Below are 26,590 nucleotides of genomic sequence, written 5' to 3'. Positions count from 1 at the left end.
GTCACACAACATAACTTCTCATCTCATACAATATTTTTGACTTCCGTCAGCACCTCTGATGATTTTCCGTTTTCATCACTTATTCTGCATTTCTTTCTGTATTACATATAATTAACTAATAGTTCTCTTCATAGTCTTTTTTGCAATATTTCAACTAATCCACTTTACAAAACTTCTTGCAGTCCTACTAGCGTAATCTGTTCATCACAGTTACTTTTCAAATAGTTCATATATTTACTCCAGTCTTCTAAGAATCTCTGATCCAGCCGGTTTCGAATCCTTCCTATTAACTTATCTCATTCTGCGTAGTCCATCAACTTCAGCCTCCATTTCCCCCTATTTTCATGGTAGAAATGTCGGAGGGCATGGAATGGGACGTCCCCATTTTCCCACCGCCCTCTGTTATTAGCAGGGAGCGCTGAGGGAGATGGGAGCCTCCCGCCTGCCCCGACGCCGTCTCGGCAGCAGAGGGCTCCCCCGAGCCGGCCTAGGAGGCCCTCGCTGCCCGAGCCGGATGGCGCTGCGCCGTCGAGGGCGCTCGATCGGAGGCGCTGCGAGCCCCGCGAGCGGGAGTCCGCCCTAGGCGGGCAGCGGGTGTCTGCAGGGCGCGCCTCCCTCCGGGCCCAGGGCGGCACCAGGAGGGATGGCGCTGGTACAGCTGTTCGCGGGGGCCGGGCTTGGAGGCGGAGGCGGGCGGAGGACGCAGGAGCCCGGCTGCGGTGCCCCGCCACGGCCACCTCGGCGGGAGGGCAGCGTCGCGCCGGCCGTCCTCCCGCCCCATCGCCCGGGAGTGGGAGCCGGGCTGCCCTCGGAAGGTGTTGCCCGGCTGGGATGGCCGGCTTGAAGGGGCACTGCGCGCTTGGCACGGGGAGGAGCCAGGCTTTCCTATGGGCACTGGTGGGTGGCACTGCATGAGTTAGAAGAGAAGATCCACGTGCTGGCGCAGGCTCTGGTTGGCACCAGCGGTGGGCAGCTGCATGTGTGGGCTGGTGCCAAGGCATCCCAAGGCAGCCTTGCCGTGGTGGTGATGATGCCCTCCTTGCTGGACATCGCGGACTGACGGGAGAGAGTGGAGAGCTTGGGGGGAGAGAGGGCCAGGCAGCCCTGCGGGCACCTGGCTTGCCATGGCTTGGCGCCGCCTTGCCATCTTGCTTGGGCTTTGCTTGGCCAGCTGCCTTTGGCGCCCCGCTCGGGGCTGCGGCCCGGGCAGGGGCCCGGTGGGGCGCAAGCAGTCTAGCCGCAAGAACCTGACCCCGCTGCAGTACAAGCAGTTTGTCCCCAACGTGGCGGAGCAGACCCTGGGCGCCAGCGGGAAGGCAGAGGGCAAAATCGGACGCTGCTCGGAGCGCTTCAAGGACCTGGTGCCCAATTACAACCCGGACATCATCTTCAAGGACGAAGAGAACACAGGGGCAGACCGGCTGATGACTGAGGTGGGTGCTGCTGGTTGGTTGGGCAAAGGTGGAGCCCAGATCTCTGAGGGCCTTTGACACATCCAGGGCTTAATTTGACGCAGGTCTCGGCCTAATATATTTGAAGCAATAACAAAATAAAAGCACAGTGTCTGTAAGTATATGCTGACCACCTTTCCGCTCTCTACTAACTAGAATAAGACTTAACACATCACTGCGATATCCACATTAGAGGATATGATTTCTCATCAGGTTTCCTTATCTCTTTCTATGAGTATTAACCACTGGTCTCTCCCATAATTCCCATGTAGGAATTGAAGCTGGGCTTAAGCTCAAATAATCAAACACCAGTAGCTACCTGTAGACTAGCCTTTTTCTAGGTAACCTCTAGTTTTAAGATAAACTAGTTCTGCTGTTCTCTGTTTCATCCAGAGAGAGAGAGAGAGAGAGAGATTTTCCTGCTGGGCAGAGGCAGGTCTGAGTTGTAACCTGCTGTTTTCAGACTACACTACTTGGTTCAGAGGGGATCCTCAACAAACTTAATTCTTTTGTGCCACCGCCAGGAACTTGGGCTTTGGGACCTTGAAAGGAGAGGGACAGAGCCTATAGGAGCAGGTGGCATTTGCTAACTCACCGTGTCTGGGATCAATTGCTAGCAATGAACGTTCACTAGGGAGTTAGTTATTCTTCTTGGGCAATCCGATCTCTGGGAGAGTCACCTGCCTCTACTTCCTCAGGCAGGTTTATAGCACTTGGCTAATCTGAAATCTTGCATATCCACTAGTGAAGGAAGGAGATGAGGACCTAATCCTATCTGTCTCCACAGCTGTGAATCGTCTCCCCTTCATTCTTTTCACCCTTTGACAGTATCTGAGGAAAGAGCCTTTGAGGCATTCAGATATCAAGCCAGAGATACATTATCACCCTCTGGACTTAGTGCACACCCATAAAACCTACAGTGGCCAGACTGAACTCTTGGTTTTTAGATGGCTTTCCCCCCGTTTTCTACCCTGCCGTAAACAACATTCACATGTGTTGCAGAGTATGAGAGAGACTCAGGAGATAAGTCTCAGTGTTGTGTCTGAAAGCGCTCTGAGGGCTTTTCTTCACACAAGAGAGATGTTCCCTTAAATGCAGATAACTTTTGTGAACACCGTATTCCATGACCGCTGAAATGCGTGGTCTTTAATCTGCAGTACGGAAAACCATCTTATCTCAAGACGTTTGCTACACTTTGCAAGGAATGACAGAATAGCCCAAGGTGTTGTTGTTGGTATTAATTATTACTAATAGCCGTAGCAACTTTTTCATTTCTTAACACACACAGGCTATCCTTTTCTCAGGGTACTTTATAGTTGAAGTTAAGTTTTTAATTCTGCATCTTAACTGCCATCATTTTATTATTTTTTGTGTGCTGTAAAAGTCTATGATCTTGAGGCACCTTGAATGATTTTAAATTGAAAAGGGGGCGGGGGGTAAAATGTATAAATTAATTTCAGTGTAGGAAAGAAAATATGGACTGCACATGTTTTCTCCATGGAGATTGATGAATGCATGAAAGAGCCATGATTGATCAAGCGGTGGGGAAGTTAAACTTGAGTGTGTTTAAATCAGGGCATAATACTGAGTGCCTTCTCTAGCTCCAGGACCTCATACAGTCCCTGAAACTGGCACAGTGTAGGTACAAAACTGCTTCCAGCTCCTGCTTTAAGTTTCCTGGGATTCAGATGAATCAGTTTTGGGCAGTGTGAGTGATAAGCCACTGAGACAGGCTGAGAAAAGGAGAACCTTGTTCCCTTTCTTTCTTTCTTTCTTTTTTGCAAACCTCCCATTTCAGGCAAAACACAACTTTCAGAGAGTTACATTTTAGTCTGGTCAATTTCTAACTAGGAAAAAAACAACAACCCTGGAGCCGTCTCTCCAATTTCCTAATTGTTTAATATGCCCTGACCTTTGTTTTTGTTTTCTCCCTTGGACATTTCCAACTCCCTCCTCATTGTTTTCCTCTTTGGTTTCCTGATGTCCTTGCAATAAAATAATCCAAACTCATCTCTGCATGTTAACCCGCAAAATCCAGATCAGATAGGCGACGCAACACACAAAGGACATAAGCAAACAGGAGCTGTAGAGTACATAACTAAAAAACTGGATTGTATCCAATGGATTGTACCCAGAGTTGACCCATAGATAGACCCATGAACCTAGTCATGTCCCATCAGTAGCCAATAGGTAGATTGGGCATTGGACAAATGCATGAAGAACAGGACTATCCGTTGAGAGCAATCTTAGAGAACCTCCATGTTAAGAGGCAGTTAAGAGTTAAGAGTTAAAAGGCAGTTAAGTGGCCTTTGGATATCCACTGCCAGAGAGCCAGATCAGAAGAGCATTACAGTGGTACCTTAGTTCTCAAACTTAATCCGTTCTGGAAGTCCGTTCCAAAACCAAAGCGATCCAAAACCAAGGCGCGCTTTCCCATAGAAAGTAATGCAAAACAGGTTAATCCGTTTCAGACTTTTAAAAACAACCCCTAAAACAGCAATTTAACATGAATTTTACTATCTAACGAGACCGTTGTTTCATAAAATGAAAGCAATAATCAATGTACTATACTATAAAATAAATAAGACAGTATTGTAGATGATGAAAATTAAAATTAATATTTTTTCTTACCTCCACTGATGATAGTCATTGTATAGATGGGGGGCTTTTATCGATTTCTGCAGTCACACAATCAGTCCATAGCTGAACTGGGGTCCACACAGTCACAAAAACAAATTAACTGAAAATGCCTCCAAAACAAAAATGCAAAATAAACAGCAAAAACAAAAGCACCAAATACAATGGTACCTTTTTGGTGTTTGGGAACCAAAGCATTTGAGAACCAAGGTACCACTGTACTGTCTTCGTGCCTACCTTGTGTAATTTTCTTTGGCTATTTTGAAAAGGCAGAAGGCATTTTAGTCTGATCCTCCAGGACTCTTTGTATATCCTTAGGGGGAAAGAGAAGCCACACTGGTAATCTGGTTCTAGTTAGTCTTCGGGCGTTAATGACAATGAAACCTATTGCTCCTGTCTACTCAGCTGTGCTCTGGAAAGTTCAGAAGTGTACACAATAATATTCTCTTTCACTCTGATCCTAGAGGACGTCTTAAATTGGAAAAGTAGAGGTCTGTCTCTTTGCATTTGTGTGAGGTCTCACCAACATCTTTCCTTTGGGTCACAGTGAAAACCTTTCTCGTTCCCAGTTCTAACATATAATCCTGCAAATGTGAACAAGGAAGACCTCCTGAAGTTTTGCACCTTGTCTGATTTAGGCAGAACAGACCTGCAGAACCTGCTGCCTTTGAAGCCAAATGCAACACGCCAACTGGTGCCACAGTTTTTTGCTGCCTGCCCCGGACTCCAAAGTCTCTGAGTGATGTTTGTGACTTGAGCATTTGACAGTCCACAGTATGCAGCTGCTGAGCTGCATTTGACTCGGTCCAAAGATGTGCAGATCTGTTGTTGTTGTTGCTTAGTCGTTTAGTCGTGTCCGACTCTTCGTGACCCCATGGACCAGAGCTCACCAGGCACTCCTGTCTTCCACTGCCTCCCGCAGTTTGGTCAAACTCATGCTGGTAGCTTCGAGAGCACTGTCCAACCATCTCGTCCTCTGTTGTCCCCTTCTCCTTGTGCCCTCCATCTTTCCCAACATCAGGGTCTTTTCCAGGGAGTCTTCTCTTCTCATGAGGTGGCCAAAGTATTGGAGCCTCAGCTTCACGATCTGTCCTTCCAGTGAGCACTCAGGACTGATTTCCTTCAGAATGGATAGGTTTGATCTTCTTGCAGTCCATGGGACTCTCAAGAGTCTCCTCCAGCACCATAATTCAAAAGCATCAATTCTTCGGCGATCAGCCTTCTTTATGGTCCAGCTCTCACTGCCATACATCACTACTGGGAAAACCATAGCTTTAACTATACGGACCTTTGTTGGCAAGGTGATGTCTCTGCTTTTTAAGATGCTCTCTAGGTTTGTCATTTCTTTTCTCCCAAGAAGCAGGCGTCTTTTAATTGGTATATAACTTGTTTGACCCAATAGCTTGGAGAGCTGTGAATGGAACTGTTTTTGTTTTCATGTTTGCAGAACTATATTCCTAGTTAAATGCCTCCACCTTAAATTGAGCATACAAAGAAATGACAGAGCTTCAAATGGAAGACTGGGGCAGAGGGATAGAAATGGTGGGGATTGAAATATACATACATATATATATATATATATATGTGTGTGTGTGTGTGTTTTCAAATTAGGATGGGTGTTTTCTATATCAGTGTAGCCTAAGAAATAGGGAACTTGGGAACAGGGCAGTTGTGCCTCAAATTCCTGGGCTAAAGGGTGCTACTGTTAAGGCACAATTGTGCAGTACCATTTCACCAGCAGACATAACCTGGCAGAAACATCATGTCTGCATCCTGCAGGTGTAAAATGCATACCATTCCCCATACTATTTCCCTGCAAGGGTCCTATTTATTGTCTATCAATTTTGTCAGGGCATCGGCGGAGGGAGGGGAGAATGGGACAATGACATTTCGCCTTTTTGTGAATAGAAAGCTGACTTCATTCCAGTTTCCTGCTGCTGAGTCACAACATGCCACCCGAAGGCAGGGTGGGTGAGGGTTGGCAGCCGGCATTTAACGTTTAATAGCTATGGGGGTGTTGAGAGAACAAAGGGAAGAATTGCAGGAAGGTTGGCCGGATCCTCTGGGGCACTGAGGACTGCCCTAAATGGAGACAGGAAGCTGGACAGCGTGGGCTTCGGCTCCATTGCAAATATTCCAGAGGGCGCTTCCATTATGGAGGTATTTTGTTCATGCTCAGGAGCTGACGGTCATACCTGGGGTTAACCAGGTCAGATCGGACATAGATCCTGGTTTGTTTGGGCCTTCTGAAAATCTTGCATTTCTTGTCTCACTGACCCAAGTTGTCAGTAGCTCTCAGCTCTTTGAGAGCTTCTGTCCCATGGTTGCCTGCTGTAATCTGGATGGGGGGGAGGTCATGCTGCCTGAGGTTGACATAGTTCAGTAACACCTAGAGCAGGGGTGAGCAACCGAAGGCCCAGGGGCCAGATGCGGCCCAATCGCCTTCTAAATCCGGCCCGTGGACGGTCCGGGAATCAGCATGTTTTTACATGAGTAGAATGTGTCCTTTTCTTTAAAATGCATCTCTGGGTTATTTGTGGGGCATAGGAATTCATTAATTATTTTTTTTCAAAATATAGTCTGCCCCCCCCCCCCAAAAAAAATATAGTCTGGCCCACCACATGGTCTGAGGGATAGTGGACCAGCCCATGGCTGAAAAAGGTTCCTGACCCCTGACTTAGAGGGTGTTCGGGCATTGAGGAGGGCTAGAGGGCATCAAGATTCCTTTCTGATGTGATACATTGATGGTTTTACAGTCGGGACATAAAGCAAGGATCATTGATGATATATATCAGACATGTCCAGTGTGTCAATTGTGCTTGATGGCTAGATCCTGCGATGAATTCTGGTTGATCGCTGCCCACCCTCCACTGGAGACGTTGGGAGGGGTTGTTTTGTTTTTAATTTTTATTGGAATTTTATTTACAACATAACACAACCCCACCCCCCAGTACACAAATCCACCCTCATTAAACATGAACATAACATACAGTGAACGTAACATACAACAATACAAACAACCAAATAAAAGACTTCCTTTATCCTGCATCTGGCCTCCTTATTTACTTCTTATAAACTGTTCCCTTTATGAATAATTATTAAGATTTTTCTAATTGTAACTTAAATATCCACAAAGTCTCCTGCAGACATTAATCAAAACAAGTCCAGGTATGTATACCTGGGAGGGGCTGTTTTGACGCTGTGGATCACGGTCAACCTCCAGTTGGACATGCCTGAGATATATAAATCTATAGCAGGGGAGGGAAACTTCAGACCCAGGGGCCAGATGCATCTCCCCCCTGCCTTTGTTTCTGCTCCATGGGACTCTCCTCATACCCTATCCCCAGCCACGGACCCTCGCCTCAGGCTCCACCCACCCGGCTCAGTTTGGCACCCCTTCTTGAGTGTTTATGTCTGGCTGGAATGTGTCCCTGAAGTCCCTGATAGTTCATTTTGCTTCCCGGGATAGAGGACAGCGAAGGGTGTTTGTATCACAGAATCTTTGAATTGTAGAGACCCCAGGGGTCACCTAAATCGAACCCCCTCCAATGCAGAAATCTCAGCTAAAGCATCCGTGGCCGTCCAACCTCTGCTTAAAAATGTATTGCACTTGGGCAAAAAAAAAAAAATGAGAGGCACAAATACAAGATGAGTGACACCTGGCTTGAGAGCAGTACATGTGAAAAGGATCTAGGAGTCTTGGTTGACCACAAACTTGACATGAGCCAACAGTGTGACGTGGCAGCTAAAAAAGCCAATGCAATTCTGGGCTGCATCAATAGGAGTATAGCATCTAGATCAAGGGAAGTAATAGTGCCACTGTATTCTGCTCTGGTCAGACCTTACCTGGAGTACTGTATCCAGTTCTGGGCACCACAGTTCAAGAAGGACACTGACAAACTGGAAGGTGTCCAGAGGAGGGCAACCAAAATGGTCAAAGGCCTGGAAACGATGCCTTATGAGGAACGGCTAAGGGAGCTGGGCATGTTTAGCCTGGAGAAGAGGAGGTTAAGGGGTGATATGATAGCCATGTTCAAATATATAAAAGGATGTCACATAGAGGAGGGAGAAAGGTTGTTTTCTGCTGCTCCAGAGAAGTGGACACGGAAGAATGGATCCAAACTACAAGAAAGAAGATTCCACCTAAACATTAGGAAGAACTTCTTGACAGTAAGAGCTGTTTGAGAGTGGAATTTGCTGCCAAGGAGTGTGGTGGAGTCTCCTTCTTTGGAGGTCTTTAAGCAGAGGCTTGACAACCATATGTCAGGAGTGCTCTGACGGTGTTTCCTGCTTGGCAGGGGGTTGGACTCGATGGCCCTTGTAGTCTCTTCCAACTCTATGATTCTATGAACACCCAAGGAAGGAGAGCCCACAACGTCCCAAGGGAGGCCATTCCACTGCTGAACAGCTCTTCCAGTCAGAAAGTTCTTCCTGATGTTCAGTCGGAATCTCCTTTCTTGTGACTTGAAGCCATTGGATCGAGTCCTACCCTCCAGAACAGGAGAAAATGAGCTTGTTCCATCTTGCATGTGACAGCCCTTGAGACATTTGAGACAGTCTCCTCTCAGGCTCCTCTATTCCAGGCTAAACATACCCAGCTCCTTCAACTGTTCCTCATAAGGCTTGGCTTCTAGAGCCTTGTGGAAAATGCTCTCCTGTACAAAAGGTACTACTTACATTCCTTACTCTGTTTTCTCTGACCTCTGCTTCCTCCCCTCAACATGTGGCCCCTGGGAGGTTGCCCAGCAAAAATTGTGGCCCTCAGGCTGAAAAAGACTCCCTGGCCCTGTGTTATAACCTTACCACCAGCGGTATGGAGACATGCTGTCACTTGCTAGAGCAAAGCTCCAGTAAATGCATTATTATTATTTTTTTTAAAAAACCCTGCTCCAATAAATAGGGACAGTGGCAAATTAAGGAAATGGTAACAGAATCAATCTGGGGAAGAGGCAAAGCAGATTTGCAACTCTGAAACCCTCCTTCTCGATGATTTAAGAAGAGGATCAATTTTTAATCTGTTTGTACCATCCCTGGCTTCAATAATTTGATCCCAGTGAACAAATGCAAACAAGACAACTCTACTAAACGTGCAAGTGAGTCTTCAGCCTCATGTTGAGACTGCCAGCCTTGCCCTTGTGATATGAAAATAATTTCAAGGCTACTTCAAACTGCTACTTACATGGGTTTTTTGTAAAAGGAGTTTCTCTTTCCACCTAGACTTGTGCTGGCTCTCCTGCTTTCAAACCTGCTTCTTGAAAGTAAGAGATAAGATCTGTGGAACTATTTAAAATCCCCTCTCCCGGTCTACCTTTGATGCTCATTCAATTATGTCGTATTCAGGGGAGTCAGGTGATCCTAAAGCAATTAGTAGGGGGGGAATCTCACTGAAGAAAAGATCGTCAAGTAAAAGTTACAGGAAGAGAGCTTTCTCTGCTGTCGATATTCCATCTTAGGACCCTGTCCTGAACTTTTAGCTTCTTCTCTGTGTTTGTTGATCTCCAATTCTGTGAACCACCCTGAGACCTCTGGGTATAGGGTGGTATATAAATTCAATCAATCAATCAATCAATCCATCCATTTAAAAATTGCTTTTATTTTCAGGACTGTAGAACATTACACCCATTTCCTGACATGTTTGCTGAAATTGTCTCTACTTTACACTATTTTGGGTAATGAATGCAAAAAGCACAGAGATGTCTTAACAAGCACTCCACAATTGTGTTTTTAATTATAGTGGTATCTTGGGTTAAGAACTTAATTCATTCTGGAGGTCCGTTCTTAACCCGAAACTGTTCTTAACCTGAGGTACCACTTTAGCTAATGGCTCCTCCTGCTGCCGCTGCGCCCCCCTTTCTGTTCTCATCCTGAAGCAAAGTTCTTAACCCAAGGTATTATTTCTGGGTTAGCGGAGTCTGTAACCTGAAGCGTCTGTAACCTGAAGCATCTGTAACCCGAGGTACCGCCGTATATTACGATCCTTAATTATTACATTTGGGTTTATTGAACTAAGTCGGGGGTAGACCCACTGAAATGGATGAGTTATGCCCATTAATTTTAAGGGTCCTATTCTTATTGGGCGAAAGCCCCTTCTGCTCTGTACATTGAAAGCAGTCTCATCCCACCTCAAACAGTCAACGTTCCTCCCGCAAAAATTCTGGGACCTGAGGTTTGATAAAGGTGCCGAGAGTTGTTAGGAAACTCCTATTCATTTCCCAGAGTAGTTTAACAATCAATCCCTTTTCCTAGGGGACTCTGAGAAGTGTAGGTTTGTTCAGGCAATAGTGTTCTCGGCACTCTTAACAAACTTACAGCGCCCAGGACTCTTTGATGGAAGTCATTACTATTTAAAGTGGCATGTTGGTGCTTTAAATTTAGGTAAAAGGTAAAGGACCCCTGGATGGTTAAGTCCGGTCAAAGGCGACTATGGTGTGGCGGCGCTCATCTTGCTTTCAGGCCAAGGGAGCTGGCGTTTGTCCACAGACAACTTTCCGGGTTACGTGGCCAGCATGGCTGAACCGCTTCTGGCGCAATGGGACACTGTGACAGAAAGCAAAGTGCACGGAAATGCCGTTTACCTTCCCGCTGGAGCGGTACCTATTTATCTACTTGCACTGGCGTGCTTTCGAACTGCTGGGTTGGCAGGAGCTGAGACAGAGCAACAGGAGCTCACCCCATCGCGAGGATTCGAACCATGGTCCTTCTGATCGGCAAGCCCAAGAGGCTCAGCGGTTTAGACCACAGCGCCACAGGGTGAAGCCTTAGTTGGATTCAGCTCACGATGCACATGGATTTAGTTTTTTGTAGTTCCCTCCGGCTTCCCACCACCAAGTGTCTGGCTTCCCGGAGCTGCGTGAATGGCTTGCATAAGGGGGTCATAGAATTGTAAAGTTGGAAGGAATCCCTAGGGTCATTCAGTCCCAGTCCTCTGCAATGCAGGAATCTTTTACCCAACATGGGATTCGAACCCATGACCCAGAGTTTTAAGAGTCTCATGCTCTTCCAACTGAGCTGTTGTACATCCAGACCTACATTGGCTCCCAGTATGTTTCCGAGCACAATTCAAAGTGTTGGTGCTGACCTTTAAAGCCCTAAACGGCCTCGGTCCTGTATACCTGAAGGAGCGTCTCCACCTCCATCGTTCTGCCCAGACACTGAGGTCCAGCGCCGAGGGCCTTCTGGCGGTTCCCTCCCTGAGAGAAGTGAGGTTACAGGGAACCAGGCAGAGGGCCTCCTCGGTGGTGGCGCCCACCCTGTGGAACGCCCTCCCACCAGGTGTCAAATAAACAACTATCTGACGACTTTTAGAAGACATCTGAAGGCAGCCCTGTTTAGGGAAGTTTTTAATTTTTGATGCATTATTGTATTTTAATATTGTGTTGGAAGCCGCCCAGAGTGGCTGGGGAAACCCAGCCAGATGGGCGGTGTATAAATAATAAATTATTATTAGTAGTAGTAGTATTTATCCCTTGTTACGTGGATTCTGAGATCCTGAAAACAGATTTAAAAGCCGGCTAATAGATTTTGGGGCTGAACCTTCTGTGATTTGCATTTGTCTGTAAAATGTACAAGAGGGCAGGTGTCTCCAGTAGCCTCCAGCAACCAAGCCAGCTTGGATAATTTTTGGCTGGGGAACGAGTCTGTTCCGTGATGAGGCCCATGAATGTGAGTGGGCAGGGAGACAATTTTTTTTTTTTAATCAAATGGCCTTCCAGCAAGTCTCCAAGCTTCGTAGTTCCTTGCAGCTCACAGTCAGCAGAGACAAACCAGCCGCTTGGTCTGGACGCCTTCTGCTCTGTTCGCTGGGTGCTGAAGGAACCCCAGTGGGAGTAGCAGGGGGAGGATTGGTCAACCCGGCAAGGTCCCATCTATGACACATCCTACGGTGCCCTTTCCCCCTCCGCTGCACTGACACCAGCGCAGGGGGTGTGGAGCAGCTGAAAGAGTCCTTTGTGGCAAAGTTGATGATTTTGCTGTTATTACCCGAGGAGCTTGAATTCTCGCTGCGTTGAGTAATTCTGGGCCTGGAAAACAGCTATTGTCCTCCGGCCCAGGAGCCGATGGAAAGTGTCGCACATTCCTCTTTGGGCTTCGAGCGCGCTCCTTTCACCATAGATAAGGCTTATATTTCCCTTTCATTAAACGCCATCTCTCTCTCTTCTGCACCACCCTACTAGAACGGTGCTCACATCTCCATCGCCTGCCTCTTTCTAAGAAGAGATCGTGCCGTTTGGCCAGACGTTTACCTTGTCTGTGTGTGGAAGAAATCGGTTTGCCAGCCGTGGGGGTGGGGGACAGAGAGCTTATGGGGCAGAGGCAGTGAGCTAGCTGCATACAATCTACCCGTCGGTTGCCTTGAAGAGGAGTTAAAATTTCTGGCTGGCACAGCTTTTATCATCTTCCCATAGAGCTTTATCTGGCTTTCAAACCTTTGTTTCAAATTGCTGTAATTTTGCATCATGAGAAAATCAGGGAGTTGCATTTTTAACACCTTCCTTCCTTCCTTCCTTCCTTCCTTCCTTCCTTCCTCTGTGCCTTATAGTCTAACAACAACAACAACAACAACAATTTTATTATTTGCACCCAGCCCATCTGACTGGGTTCCCCAGCCACTCTGGGCAACTTCTTATATAAAAACATAATAAAACATTACACTTTAAAAAGCTTCTCATTGCATATTAAAAAGCTTCTACCCTGTTATAGGGCTACTCTTGCTGTAACTGCATCTTAATGCTGATCACAGGATCTCTATATGAACAAGTTATTTTATACGTCGCCAAACTGCACCGCAAAAATTATCCTCATATAAGCAGATTTGGCTATTTTTTTAAGTAACAGGAATTGTGTGTGCATACGCATGTGTGTAACTGCATCGCACGCAACAGATGAAACCTTTCATTCATTGTATGCTGCTTTTCCGTGCGCACAAAATATCAGGTTCAAAGTGGCTTGCAACAAAGAAACAGGGATGTATTTCAAGGAAACGCTACGAAAGCAATCTCGTAGTCATAGCAAAACAGTTGTGAATATAATAACATACCAAAAAACTATATTCCGATACCATAAATATAACAAGATTATTTAAACAACATAATGCAATAGGAAAAATAACAAAGGAGCTTTGCTGTTTCACCTGAGAAACTCCCCTCCCCGAATGTTGCTCACAGTCCCTCTCCTGCGGAACTTTCTTATAAGGCTTCCAAGGGCAAAGGGTGGGTTAGCTGGCAACACTCCTCCCATGATTTTGGGGCTGAATTTATGGCAGTGTGATGACAAACCTAGACAGCATCTTAAAAAGCAGAGACATCGCCAACAAAGGTCCATATAGTCAAAGCTATGGTTTTCCCAGTAGTGATGTATGGAAGTGAGAGCTGGACCATAAAGAAGTCTGGTCGCCAAAGAATTGATGCTTTTGAATTATGGTGCTGGAGGAGACTCTTGAGAGTCCCATGGACTGCAAGAAGATCAAACCGATCCATTCTTAAGGAAATCAGTCCTGAGTGCTCACTGGAAGGACATATCCTGAAGCTGAGGCGCCAATACTTTGGCCACCTCATGGGAAGAGAAGACTCCCTGAAAAAGACCCTGATGTTGGGAAAGATGGAGGGCACAAGGAGAAGGGGACAACAGAGGACGAGATGGTTGGACAGTGTTCTCGAAGCTACCAGCATGAGTTTGACCAAACTGTGGGAGGCGGTGGAGGACAGGGGTGCCTGGCGTTCTCTGGTCCATGGGGTCACGAGGAGTCGGACACAACTAAACAACAACAACGACCAGTTCCACCCCACTGAGCTGCGAGCATAGGGCACTGCAAGAGTGTGACCTAGTGAATTGAACAGAACGGAAAGTGAGAGGCCCGGGGGGGGGGAGGCAGCGCAATTTTGGCCTTGCACAGGGCGCTTCTGAAATTTGAAAGACCAAAGTCTGCCCCTGGTTGCATGATGACCTGTGAATGGCACGTGCCCTTCTGCACATGATGCAGAGGGGAAACCCAGGAGTGCAAAACAAGTGTGCACAGAACAGGAAGCCACAGTCAGCCACAGCACCCTCACAAGTGCTTCTTGGTGTGTTGTTGTTGTTGTTTAGTCGCTCAGTCGTGTCCGACTCTTCGTGACCCCATGGATCAGAGCACGCCAGGCACTCCTGTCTTCCACTGCCACCCGCAGTTTGGTCAGATTCATGTTTGTAGCTTCGAGAACACTGTCTAGCCATCTCTTCCTCTGTCGTCCCCTTCTCCTTGTGCCCTCAATCTTTCCCAACATCAGGGTCTTTTCCAGGGAGTCTTCTCTTCTCATGAGGTAGCCAAAGTATTGGAGCCTCAGCTTCATGATCTGTCCTTCCAGTGAGCACTCAGGGCTGATTTCCTTAAGAATGGATGCGTTTGATCTTCTTGCAGTCCATGGAACTCTCAAGAGTCTCCTCCAGCACCATAATTCAAAAGCGTCAATTCTTCGGCGATCAGCCTTCTTTATGGTCCAGCTCTCACTTCCATACATCACTACCAGGAAAACCATAGCTTTAACTATACGGACCTTTGTTGGCAAGGTGATATCTCTACTTTTTAAAATGCTGTCTAGCTTCTTGCGTGCATTCCCCCCCAATGAAGATATGTACCTAAGATGTTTCAAGTATGCACACACTGGTCATTTTATAAACAATGTATGAAATTTGAGGTAGGAAAATAATTTGAAGTAGAAATGGTATGCAGTTGAATTAAGAAAGCAGGGGAGCGAGGGGGAGGGAAGTCGTGGGATTCAGAGAATCCCATTTGATGGCGTTGATATTGCTTTTATGTATATTTTTCTCTGTTTGTGGTTGTTGTGTTGGCGGTTGCTGTTTGTTTTCTATTTTTTATTTTTGTTGCAAATTTAATAAAAGTATTGTGTGTGTGTGTGTGCACGCACAAAATATAACTTGTAAAATAGCCCATAAGTGTTTTATACCTGTAAAATATTTAGGGCTGTATATTAGGGTTGCCATATTTCAAAGAATAAGAACTAGGACACCCCAAAAGTTATTGAGTTTTTGTTGTTGTTGTTTTAGACACACACCCCCCCCCCAAGTTATTGAGCTTCTTCTTCTTTTTCTTTTGGAAAAAAATGTGAATTTTTGGTTGATCCAAAGCACCACCTTTCAGAAATCCCCTCCCCACTGGACGTCAATTCCACCTTTGAAATCCCAGTAATGTCCAGGAAAATCCAGATGTGTAGCAGCCCTACTGTATGTACTTGGCAATGGGAGGAGAGGGGAGAGACCTGGAAGAACAGTCACTTCAAAAGCGGCAAGGCCAACCATAAATTATGCAGATTTGCATCTGGTTGCACATTTAGCTCCATTCCAGTTTTGCAGATCACGGGTTAGTGGTACTTCAGCATCGTCCTCCTGGAAACTGCGATCTTTTTATTTTATTTTTACAGTTCACCTTCTGCCTTTGTTTTGACGATTCACTGATTTTAGAGTTCTTGTTGTTGTTGTTCGTGTTGTCTTTTAAATGCAATTAATAGTTGGGGCTCTTGCAGCTCTACAAATTCTACGATCCTGTGACCTCTGCTTCCACTCTCCTGCTGTGCTGTCAACACAAAATCCATAAAATGGAAGGCTCAATCCATTTCCATTCAAAGGAAAAATGGACAAGTGCTTTTCCAGTTCCACTTCCATCACCCTGACCCTCCCCTCCCTCCCAAACTGGGAATATTGGCACGGGTTGTTCCTGTTTCATCAAGGCTACACCCTGTCCGTGATACGATGATAGCACTCTATTTGCACTGGTAGCACAAATGAAAGCGATAAAACCGTTCTTGTTTTTGTTCCAATCCCTTGGAAAACTAACTGTTATGGCTTCACCTTAGGAACTGAGATAGGCGCTCACGCATTGTCCTTGTGTGACACAACTTATCTCCACGCATTTCCATTTTTTCTAGTCCCAGCAGGGGGTGCTGTAATAACTGGACCAAGGATGTGGTTGGAACTACAGGGGATGCCTGTGGTTCTGTCATCGCAGGAGATAACTCTGCAAAGTGATGGCGAGAAAATGGATGCAATTTTCCAGATATCTTTTCTCTCCCAATTCCCAGAAGCTGCCTCTTCTTCTTCTTCTTCTTCTTCTTCTTCTTCTTCTTCTTCTTCTTCTTTGGCGATCACTCGTAGCCGAGTAAGATTGCCTTCCATAAACACAGTTTTAGCAGTGAGTCTGTAAGTGACTGTGGAGGCCAATTCTGGATCCACACGTCCTTCCACAGCGGGAACATTGGTTTCCAGGCGGGAGTTGATCACAGTGAGGGTTTGCCAAGCGTGCCCTCCTCTTAGCACGTTTCTCCCTTTCGTCCTGAGTTTGAGTGTCTTCAAAGCCCATGACACCCTTGGTCAAGGCTGTTCTCCAACTGGAGCGCTCGCAGGTCAGTGTTTCCAAGTTGTCGGTGTTTATCCTACATTATTTAGATTTGCCTTGGTAAAAAGGTAAAGGTAAAGGTACCCCTGCCCATACGGGCCAGTCTTGACAGACTCTAGGGTTGTGCGCCCATCTCACTCAAAGAGGCCGAGGGCCAGCGCTGTCCGAAGACACTTCCGGGTCATGTGGCCAGCGTGACATCACTGCTCTGGCGAGCCAGAGCTGCACACGGAAACGCCGTTTACCTTCCCGCTAGTAAGCGGTCCCTATTTATCTACTTGCACCCGAGAGTGCTTTCGAACTGCTAGGTTGGCAGGCGCTGGGACCGAACAACGGGAGCACACCCCGCCGTGGGGATTCGAACTGCCGACCTCTTGATCGGCAAGCCCTAGGCGCTGAGGCTTTAACCCACAGCGCCACCCGGTGTCCCGGATTTGCCTTGAGAGCGTCTTTAAACCTCTTTTGTTGTCCACCAGCATTACGCTTTCCATTTTTAAGTTCGGAATAGAGTAGTTGCTTTGGAAGACGATAATCAGGCATCTGCACAACACAACCAGTCCAACGAAGTTGATGTTGAAGAATCATTTCTTCAACACTGGTGATCTTTGCTTCTTCCAGTACCCTGGCATTAGTTTGCCTGTCTTCCCAAGCGATGTGTAAAAAAAATTGGCGACACCATTGATGGAATCTTTCGAGGAGTTGGAGATGGCGTTTATCGTCACCACGCTAGTCTCTTGCGGCAAAATCAATAGTCTTTCGGCACCTCTATTAAAGGCATTTTTAAAAAACCATGTTTATGGTATGAACTTCATGCATCCAACGAAGATGATTCTACTCCATGAAAGCCATGTTAGTTTTTAAGATGCCACAAGCGTCTTAGGGATTTCATTTGAAACAGGCTGTTAAAGAGCAAGGTCCTGGTTCAATTTAGGCCTACAGGGGGAGCTGCTGGAAGTAGTGGCCGGAGGAACAAAGAAAAGCAAGCAGGATTTTGCTCAGGTCCCAAAATTTCTATATCTGCCCACTCTTCACCCTGCACAGACTAAGGCAGGTTAATTAAAAACCAGAGAGCAAATCAGAATGTGTTTTTCTCAGGGCAGCTAGTAACAAACAACTGCTTTTTTCCACATGGCTGCTCCAGGAAGGAGGTAGGCTAATCTCAAAGAGTTAATGGTTAATTCTCAGTGGCCAGGATCCAGCCCACTGGCTCCCTCACCCCCTGCTTTAAAAAGCTTGCTTTCCTAGGTTGTTTTTATAAACTGACCTCGCAGCAATCGGAGGGTGGAGGGGAAAGTGTATTAAAGCTGCTTAGAAAATATTTCCAAGAAAATAAACAAATGCTTTCAGAGCAGAATTGTGTTTGTTCTAAAGCAAAACCTTATTGGGCTCCTGAAAACTTTCTGCAATTGCACTTTTGATTGCAAGGTGCTTTTCTGATTATTTTGCTCTCCTTCTTGTCAGATACGGCATTTGATAATTAGATTTAGCAGAGAAAAGGCTTGGAAGGTGAGAAGGCAGCTATTCCGGAACTGGTACCTTCTTGCCTTCCTTAGTTATTTTGATTTCCAACTGCAAAAGCTTGTTGCAGCTAACAGCTTCCAGCTATCATGTGCTCCCCCTTCAGAGGGTTGATCTACACACAAGGAAAAACAACAGTGCTATAAATAAGTCATAAATTAAATGTTATAACCAAAGGAAAAAAAACTCCATTTAAAATCGCATAGAAAAGTTTTTTGCTCCACAGCGCCACCTGGTGTTGCGTATTTATACCGCATATAAAATGCTGTTTTTGACTGATGTCCAGAGTCTCTCCCTTAGAGCATTTTCCCCGCCCATGTACAAAGCATGAATGTTCAGTTTCCCTCCACCTCTACTTCCTGCAGCGTTGCAAGGACCGGGTGAACGCCTTGGCCATTGCGGTGATGAACATGTGGCCGGGAACGAGGCTGCGAGTGACGGAGGGCTGGGACGAAGACGGGCACCACCTGCCCAACTCCTTGCACTACGAAGGCCGGGCGCTGGACATCACGACATCCGACCGCGACAGGGAGAAATACGGCATGCTGGCCCGCTTAGCAGTGGAGGCTGGTTTCGACTGGGTTTACTACGAGTCCAAGGCGCACATTCACGTGTCTGTGAGAGCAGGTAAACAGGAGGAAGGAGCTCAAGTTGGGGTTCCCAGTTCTGGAAAAAGGGTGGCAGAGGAGGATCCTATTAGTGAGATTTGCACAAGAAGCCATGAATGTGAGGGTTATGGGATGCATTTCCCGTTTTGGGAAAGGGCAGGTATCACATGCACTGTTTAAGGAACGGGAGCAAGACCAAACTTGAGGACATTTTTGCTACCTTAGAGTGTGTGTGTTTTTGTTTTAAAAATTTACCGTATTTTTCGCTCCATAAGATGCACCAGACCATGAGGCGCACCTAGTTTGGGGAGGAGGAAAACAAGAAAAAATTATTCTGAATCCCAGAAGCCAGAACAGCAAGAGGGATCTGCTGTTGATGAATTTTAACAGGGAGAAATGTAAAGTATTGCACTTGGGCAAAAAAAATGAGAGGCACAAATACAAGATGGGTGACACCTGGCTTGAGAGCAGTACATGTGAAAAGGATCTAGGAGTCTTGGTTGACCACAAACTTGACATGAGCCAACAGTGTGACGCGGCAGCTAAAAAAGCCAATGCAATTCTGGGCTGCATCAATAGGAGTATAGCATCTAGATCAAGGGAAGTAATAGTGCCACTGTATTCTGCTCTGGTCAGACCTCACCTGGAGTACTGTGTCCAGCTCTGGGCACCACAGTTCAAGAAGGACACTGTCAAACTGGAACGTGTCCAGAGGAGGGCAACCAAAATGGTCAGAGGCCTGGAAAGGCCCTCTGAGAGGGAGAACTGCGCAGGGCCCCTTCAGCGAAGCTGGAGAAGGAACAGAAGGAGACCCTTCTGTTCCTCCTCCGGCTTTGCTAGACAGGCGTCCCTTCAGCGAAGTGGGAGGAGGAACAGAAGGGGGCTCCGTTCCTCCTCCCGCTCTGCTGAAGGAGTGCTACGCAGCTCTACCTTTCTTCGCAGCACCATTCGCTCCATTAGACGCACTCACATTTCCCCTTACTTTTCAGGAGGAAAAAGGTGCGTCTTATGGAGCAAAGTTGGTCCTACCAACTGAATTGGTCCTACTTGGGCCAGCAAGGACGCCAGGGGAGAATTAGCTGTGGGGTCTCAGAGCGGGTGATCTTCATAAAAGGGGAGGGAAGGGAAGGGAAATAAAAGATCAGGCTGAATTCAAATTAAAGGCCAGGCGGAATAGCTATTATTATTATTATTATTATTATTATTATTATTATTCTGTTGGGAGCCACCCAGAGTGGCTGGGGAAACCCAGCCAAATGGGTGGGGTATAAATAAATTATTATTATTTATTATCTCCTTCTGCTCCCTTAGATAACTCCATGGCTATCCGTGCCGGGGGATGTTTTCCTGGCGACGCAGCGGTGACCTTGTGGAACGGCGAAAAGAGAGGCCTCTCAGATCTCCGGCGAGGGGACTACGTTCTCAGCGTCGACCAGAGTGGACAGGTGACCCCCAGTGAGGTTTTGCTGTTCCTCGACCGGGACCAGCACCGCCGGACCACCTTTGTGGCTATCGAGACGGACGGCCCCGTCCGCCGGCTCCTCCTCACGCCCTCGCACCTCGTCTTTGCCGCACGGGACCCAGCCAACAACACGGCGGACTTCTCTCCAGTGTTTGCCAGCCAGGTGCGCGTGGGAGACTCTGTGCTGGCGCACCGGGCGGGCGGCCGCCAGCTGCACCCCGCTCGGGTGGTCCGCGTGTGGCGGCAAGAGGGTGTGGGGGTGTACGCCCCTTTGACTTCGCACGGCACCATTCTGGTGAACGGGGTGCTGGCTTCCTGCTACGCCATCCTCGAAAGCCACCATTGGGCCCATCGGGCCTTCGCCCCGCTAAGGTTGGCTCACCGCCTCCTCTCGCTGCTGCCTCTCACAGGTGAAGCCAGGAACTGCAGCGCCCAGGAGACGGGCATGCATTGGTATTCACAGTTCCTCTACCGGCTAGCATGGGGCGTGCTGGGCCAGGACACTCTTCACCCATAGAGAGACTCCAGCCTGCTGGGCAGATTTAAGCTTATCAAGCCATAAGACAAGGATAAGGAGCTCCAGCTTGGCCCCATGCCTTATTGGGCATGATTCCTTAGATCAGTGGTTTTCAACCGGTGTGCCGTGGCACCCTGGGGTGCCTTGAACGATGGTCGGGGTGCTGTGGGCAACACTGATCTCTGTCCCTCTTTCCTCCCCTCCCTCCTCTGATGCCCTCTTGCATCTCTGCCTCCGAAAGGCCTGCACAGCTGTTTGTTGCTGCAGCAGCCCTGACTACAAGCACCTCAGGCGAGTGGTGTCTCTGGGGCTGGCCAGGGGCTGCTTCCCAGGCCCCTGTGGGGCAGTGTGAGGAGGCAACTCTCTTTGGGATGGGGAGGGGGTAGCTCAAAGACCAAGGGCAGTGGCGGCAGCTGCCCAGAGGACGCCCAAGGAGATGGGAGAGCAGAGGAGGCCGAGGGAACACTCCACAAGGGAGGGTGCTCAAAAATGGGTGAGAGGCTGCCAGCTCTGCAGGCCAGGGGTGACCTAACTGGGCGCCTGAGCCCCACAGAGGTGCCGCAGGAAGAATGTAGTCGCTCAAGGGAGCCGTGGACCCAAAAAAGTTGAAAACCTCTGATGCCTCCTGAAACTACTTGCAGCGAAAGAGAGGGAAAGGGTTTGTCGGCAGCGTAGGATTTGGAATGCCCGACTTGAATGCGCCTGTCGTGGGCTGCATTCAGAAGGCCCTGGGCTTTTACCCAGACGCGTCTGTGGAACTTGCAAACATCGAAAGGCGCTCTCCGTCCCTCCTCCTCCTCCTAAATTTAGCACAAAGCCAGTAAGCCCCACTGTCTGGTTTTTAGTGGGTGGGGTGGATTTCCCTCGTTCCAGATGGTTGTCCCGATCTCTGCTTGACATTAGCATAAAACGAGAGGTTGCTCTTCGGCCGCTCCACAAAGATGAGTGGGGCCAGGGTGGGGGGAGGCACAAACAAGAGATCTCATGCCAAGGAGGTCTGGGAGAATGACTTGGGTCTGTGCCCTTGCCCTCTCCCTCCCACCTCCAGAGGTGCACTGCAGTATTCAGAAGACATGCAAAAATAACCAAGGGGCTTCCATTGGCTGCCCCTAATTCTAGAGGTGCGTCCGCAATGATGTAGTGTGAAGACAGGGCTGGGCAATTAGCCCGAGGTTCCTATTTGTGGGTGCTTTGAAACTTGGCGTGCACAGGGTCACTTTAACCTGGCATCCTTGACTTAACCTAAGTCACAACACTGGATTCAATGGGAAGGAAGGTGGAGTGGTTCAAGATGGAAGACTCCAGTCTCTCGCAGAGAAAGGGCTGTAGGCTGGGGCAACTGGCTGGTTCTGTGATGATGGGGAGCCACGGCCCCCTCACTCCCTCCCTTTCTCTGCCACCTGGACCTCATGTGAAGCTCACCCCCCCACCCCACCCCCTCTCTGTGCATTTGTGGTGTGGGGGCAAGCTTAACACTTAACTTTTGAAACTTAAAAGTCCATTCCTTCACACTTACGAAGCCTGCTGTAACCCTTAGCTGCCGCTTCAGAGTTTTTATTTTTATATTTATAAAGTAGTAATTTAAGTGTGGTCTGTCGCCACCTCTTGTCTCGTGTTGGGTATTAATTTGACGTTTTGCCAGGAAGAGGATTGCGAGGGCTGGAGTTATTTTTGTAAGCTGTGTTTTAACGTCTCCTTCCCCACCTCCCTTTTTTAAAAAAATAGTATTTTTATGTGTGTTTTACTAAAGATAATTCCTTTGACTCCTGTCACAATATAATTTTTTTTGTGGGGGGGGGGAGCTCCTGGCTTGGGCAGGAAGCCGCTTCTCTTCCTGCTCTTTACCACAGTCCATGGGTTAGGGGGTGCCCCGGGGCCCTGGCAACCCACGCTACGCCACTGGGATTCCATACATTGTTCCAAATCCAGTTGTTTTCCTGTGGATGGGAGAGCTCGAAAGCGCATGTGCAGACAGAGCTTGCTATAGCTGTCCCGCTGATTTCAGTGCAGCTGACAAGTGACTTGCACCTACACCATTTTCAGTTGAATAATAAATTTATTTATACCCCACCCATCCGGCTGGGTTTCCCCAGCCACTCTGGGCAGCTCCCAACAGAACACTAAAAACAGAATAAAACTTCAAACATTAAAAACTTCCCTAAACAGGGCTGCCTTCAGGTGTCTTCTAAAAGTCAGGTAGTTGTTTATTTCCTTGACATCTGATGTTCCACAGGGTGGGCGCCACCACCGAGAAGGCCCTCTGCCTGGTTCCCTGTAACCTTGCTTCTCGCAGTGAGGGAACCGCCAGAAGGCCCTTGGAGCTGGACCTCAGTGTCCGGGCAGAACAATGGGGGTGGAGATGCTCCTTCAGGTATACTGGCCCGAGGCCGTTTAGGGCTGAAAAGGTCAGCACTCGCCCCATGCGGTCACTGGAGCTCATGTAAGAGTGCGGATCAGGGTGCCTTTGAACTGTTTGCATTTGTGTGTGATAAAGACCCCTGTCTCTCACCAGCCATGTTTAAAGGGCCTTCGCTCCTTAGGGTGCATCCTCTGTCTTTACCCTGGCGGCAGTAAAAGGTAAAGGGACCCCTGACCATTAGGTCCAGTCGTGGACGGCTCTGGGGTTGCGGCGCTCACCTCGCTTTATTGGCCAAGGGAGCCGGCGTACAGCTTCCGGGTCATGCGGCCAGCATGACTAAGCCGCTTCTGGCGAACCAGAGCAGCGCACGGAAACGCCATTTACCTTCCCGCCATAGTGGTACCTATTTATCTACTTGCACTTTGACGTGCTTTCGAACTGCTAGGTTGGCAGGAGCAGGGACCAAGCAATGGGAGCTCACCCCGTCATGGGGATTCAAACCGCCGACCTTCTGATCAGCAAGTCCTAAGCTCTGTGGTTTAACCCACAGCGCCACCCACGTCCCATCTGGTGGCAGTAATGAGGCCATAACTCAGGTCCGCTCCTGAGGTCTCACGTTCAGCCCCTGCTGCTACCAGAGGGGAGAAGGCCGAGGACTGAGAGCTCTGCCTGGCATGCTGGAGAATCGCTAAGTGGTCTCTGTATGTAGTGGGCACTCGCCCATCTTCCCCATTGTGTTGTAGCCTCGCCATCTTGCTGAAGAGCAGCAGCCTGCCTCGTTGGCACCGCTAGTCACGCCTGGGAGGGTGCCCCGTCACCTCCCGCCGGGAGGTTTGACTTCGTGCCACCATTTCGTACCCTCCTGATCCTGTTTCGCATTCCTGCCTCTGGCATTTGTATAATGAAGGTCAAGAGCGAGCCGGGAGCTGAGAGAGGCAACTGTTTACACTGGGCTGTGTGGGCGTGAAGTCTGGCTGCCTCGATGTCCTCTCTTGCTCTGTCTAGCTCCACTTTCCTCTCCTCCGCAGAACCCCCCTCGCTGCTGTACGCCTGTGTGGGTTCAGTGTGGCTTCCTTAGCAGGTGTGTGTGACCCAGCGGTGGGAGATGCAGGGCTTTCGGACGACGTGTGAGCCCGGGAGAATCTGATTTTCACTGTCAAACTTCGTTCACCTCCCGTAGCTCAGCTGGGTAGAGCGTGGTGCCCATCATGGCAAGGTTGCAAGTTCAATTCCCATATAGAGCAGCTGCATATTCCTACATCGGAGGCGGTTGGATGAAACTCCGGTTCCCTTCCAACTCTACAATTCTATGGGGATTCGGTGCATTTTTATCCTAGGGGACAATTTCCCAGCACATACAGTCATACCTCGGGTTACAGCCGCTTCAGGTTGCGTTTTTTCGGGTTGCGGACTGCCGAAACCCGGAAGTACCGGAACGGGTTACTTCCAGGTTTTGGCGGTAGCGCATGCGCAAAAGTGCTAAATCGTGCTTTGTGCATGCGCAGAAGCGCCGAATTGCAACCCGCATGTGCGCAGATGCAGGTTGTGAACGCTGCGGGTTGCACGTTCGCAACCTGAGCGTCCACTGTACTAGCATCATTGCTCATCTCATGCAGGTATATGTAGTACAGTGGTACTTTGGTTCTCAAACGTAATGCGTTCCAGAAGTCCGTTCCAAAACCAAAGCGTCCCAAAACCAAGGCAAAACAGTAAAGCAAAACAGATTAATCCATTCCAGACTTTTAAAAACAACCCCTAAAATAGCAATTTAACATGAATTTTACTATCTAACGAGACCATTGATCCATAAAATGAAAGCAATAATCAATGTACTGTACTATAAAATAAATAAGACAGTATTGTAGATGGTGAAAATTAAAAAAATAATAATTCTTACCTGCACTGATGATAGTCATTGTTTGGATGGGGGGCTTTTATCCATTTCTGCAGTCACACAATCAATCCGTAGCTGAACTGGGTTCCACGGTCACAAAAACAAATGAACCGAAAAAGCCTCCGAAACAAAAACGCAAAATATATAGCAAAAACAAAAGCACCAAACTGAATCCGTTCCAGAAGTCCATTCGACTTCTGAAATGTTCAAAAACCAAAGCGCAGCTTCTGATTGGTGCAGGTGCCACGGAAACAATAGCCAACAGCCGTATCGGACGTTTGGCTTCTGAAAAACATTTGAAAACCGGAACACTTACTTCTGGGTTTTCGGCATTTGAGAACCAAGGCGTTTGAGAACCAAGGTACCACTGTTATCATTTTTTAAAAAATTGGCTGCAGGTTGATCACCACCAAAAATGCAGTTGGCCTATTCGTTTTATGGTTGCAACAAAAGAGCCCCCTCCGTGACTTAGTCTTGCTCTTTTCCTCTCTGCCTGGAGACAGACAAGGTGCCTGAGCATGCCCAACTTACCATTTCGTCAAAATCGGCACCACCTTCCATATGCCTTGGATTAAGGGTGAGTGGGCAGGCTTCCCAGGGAAGGAAGTGGATGATTTCCAGCAAACATTTCATTGTCATCATTTTATTTTCTATAGGACTTTCCCACAGACAGGGCGCCATACAGTTAATTATCCTCCTTATCAATAAACCGCTGAGTGTTGGTGTCACCAGCCATACCTGTGACAACTCCCAGAACAACCAGCATCCAGGAGGAAAACCCTCTTAGCAGAAATCTTTGAAAGCAATCTACGTGCAAAAGCTTTGGCTAATACGCTGTGTCTAGCTTCTGAGGCAGCAGCAGGCCTGGGAACAGCAGTTGCGGACGTAATTCTGCAAAATTCTGTTGGCATCACCCATTCATTGTGTCTTGGGTAACACACAGCACAAGGGTGGGATGAAGTCTTGTGGCCCCTTGAAAGTTTAACGAATTGTAACGCAACTTTTTGTGTTCACTACATCAGATGCATCCAGTGTAATCCTCAGTTATGCACGCACGCAGACACAAAGTTGTAAAGGGAGGAGTTAAAAATGTGGGATGAGAGGGAAACGAAATGCAAACCGATAATTCCATTAGCCAGAAAGCATGTGTAATAAACACACTGAGCCCTTGCAGTATAATAATACATAATAAAGCTACCGTATGTTTCCGTGTTAAGACTAGGTTTTTTTCTTTAAAAATTGTGCTTAAAAGTGGGGGTCGTCTTATACATGGATAGTGCATGGGGTAGACGTTTGATTGGTTACTGCCCTGGCTGTCACTGGCTATTGGGTGTGTTATTGGTTGCTGCATCAATGGCTGGTGTTGATTGGCTGATGCTGCGGCATTTGGGAAGGCGAGGGGACAGGCGAAAGGCTATTTTTGGGTGCATTGTGATAGCGATTTTCAGCAATTCCCCCTAAAAAAAGCTCAACAACTCTGTCCCATCTCCCCCCATTTTTTAAAATTTGAGTCCCCCAAAATAGGGGGCGTCTTTTGTCTTTTACATGGGGGCGTCTTATAGATGGTACTTAGTTAACTTACGTAGTGGGAAAGTAAACCATTTTTTTTTACTTGCGCCAGAGCAGTCCACTGCTGATTTTTAAATGGTTATGCTTCAATAAAGGAATTTCAAAGGGAGGTTGCAACATGAAACCGACAAATTACAATTCATCAAGAAGTTCAACTCTATTCATTTGGGCCTGAATAGAGATGATAGTT

General features: G+C 47.7%; 1 protein-coding gene across 1 annotated transcript; it reads left to right on the top strand.

The window, feature by feature from the left end:
* Positions 1 to 22,341, top strand: DHH (desert hedgehog signaling molecule). The gene is made up of 3 exons (XM_083427812.1): positions 1 to 1,433; positions 18,357 to 18,618; positions 19,911 to 22,341. The coding sequence occupies exons 1-3, from the start codon at positions 1,125 to 1,127 to the stop codon at positions 20,576 to 20,578; spliced, it is 1,239 nt and encodes a 412-aa protein (XP_083283938.1). The 5' UTR covers positions 1 to 1,124; the 3' UTR covers positions 20,579 to 22,341.
* Positions 22,342 to 26,590: the final 4,249 nt, after the last annotated feature.

Source organism: Podarcis tiliguerta, assembly GCF_965153285.1.
Source record: "Podarcis tiliguerta genome assembly, chromosome: 2".
NCBI classification, from domain to species: domain Eukaryota; kingdom Metazoa; phylum Chordata; class Lepidosauria; order Squamata; family Lacertidae; genus Podarcis; species Podarcis tiliguerta.
This window is presented reverse-complemented; position numbering and strand designations above follow the sequence as displayed.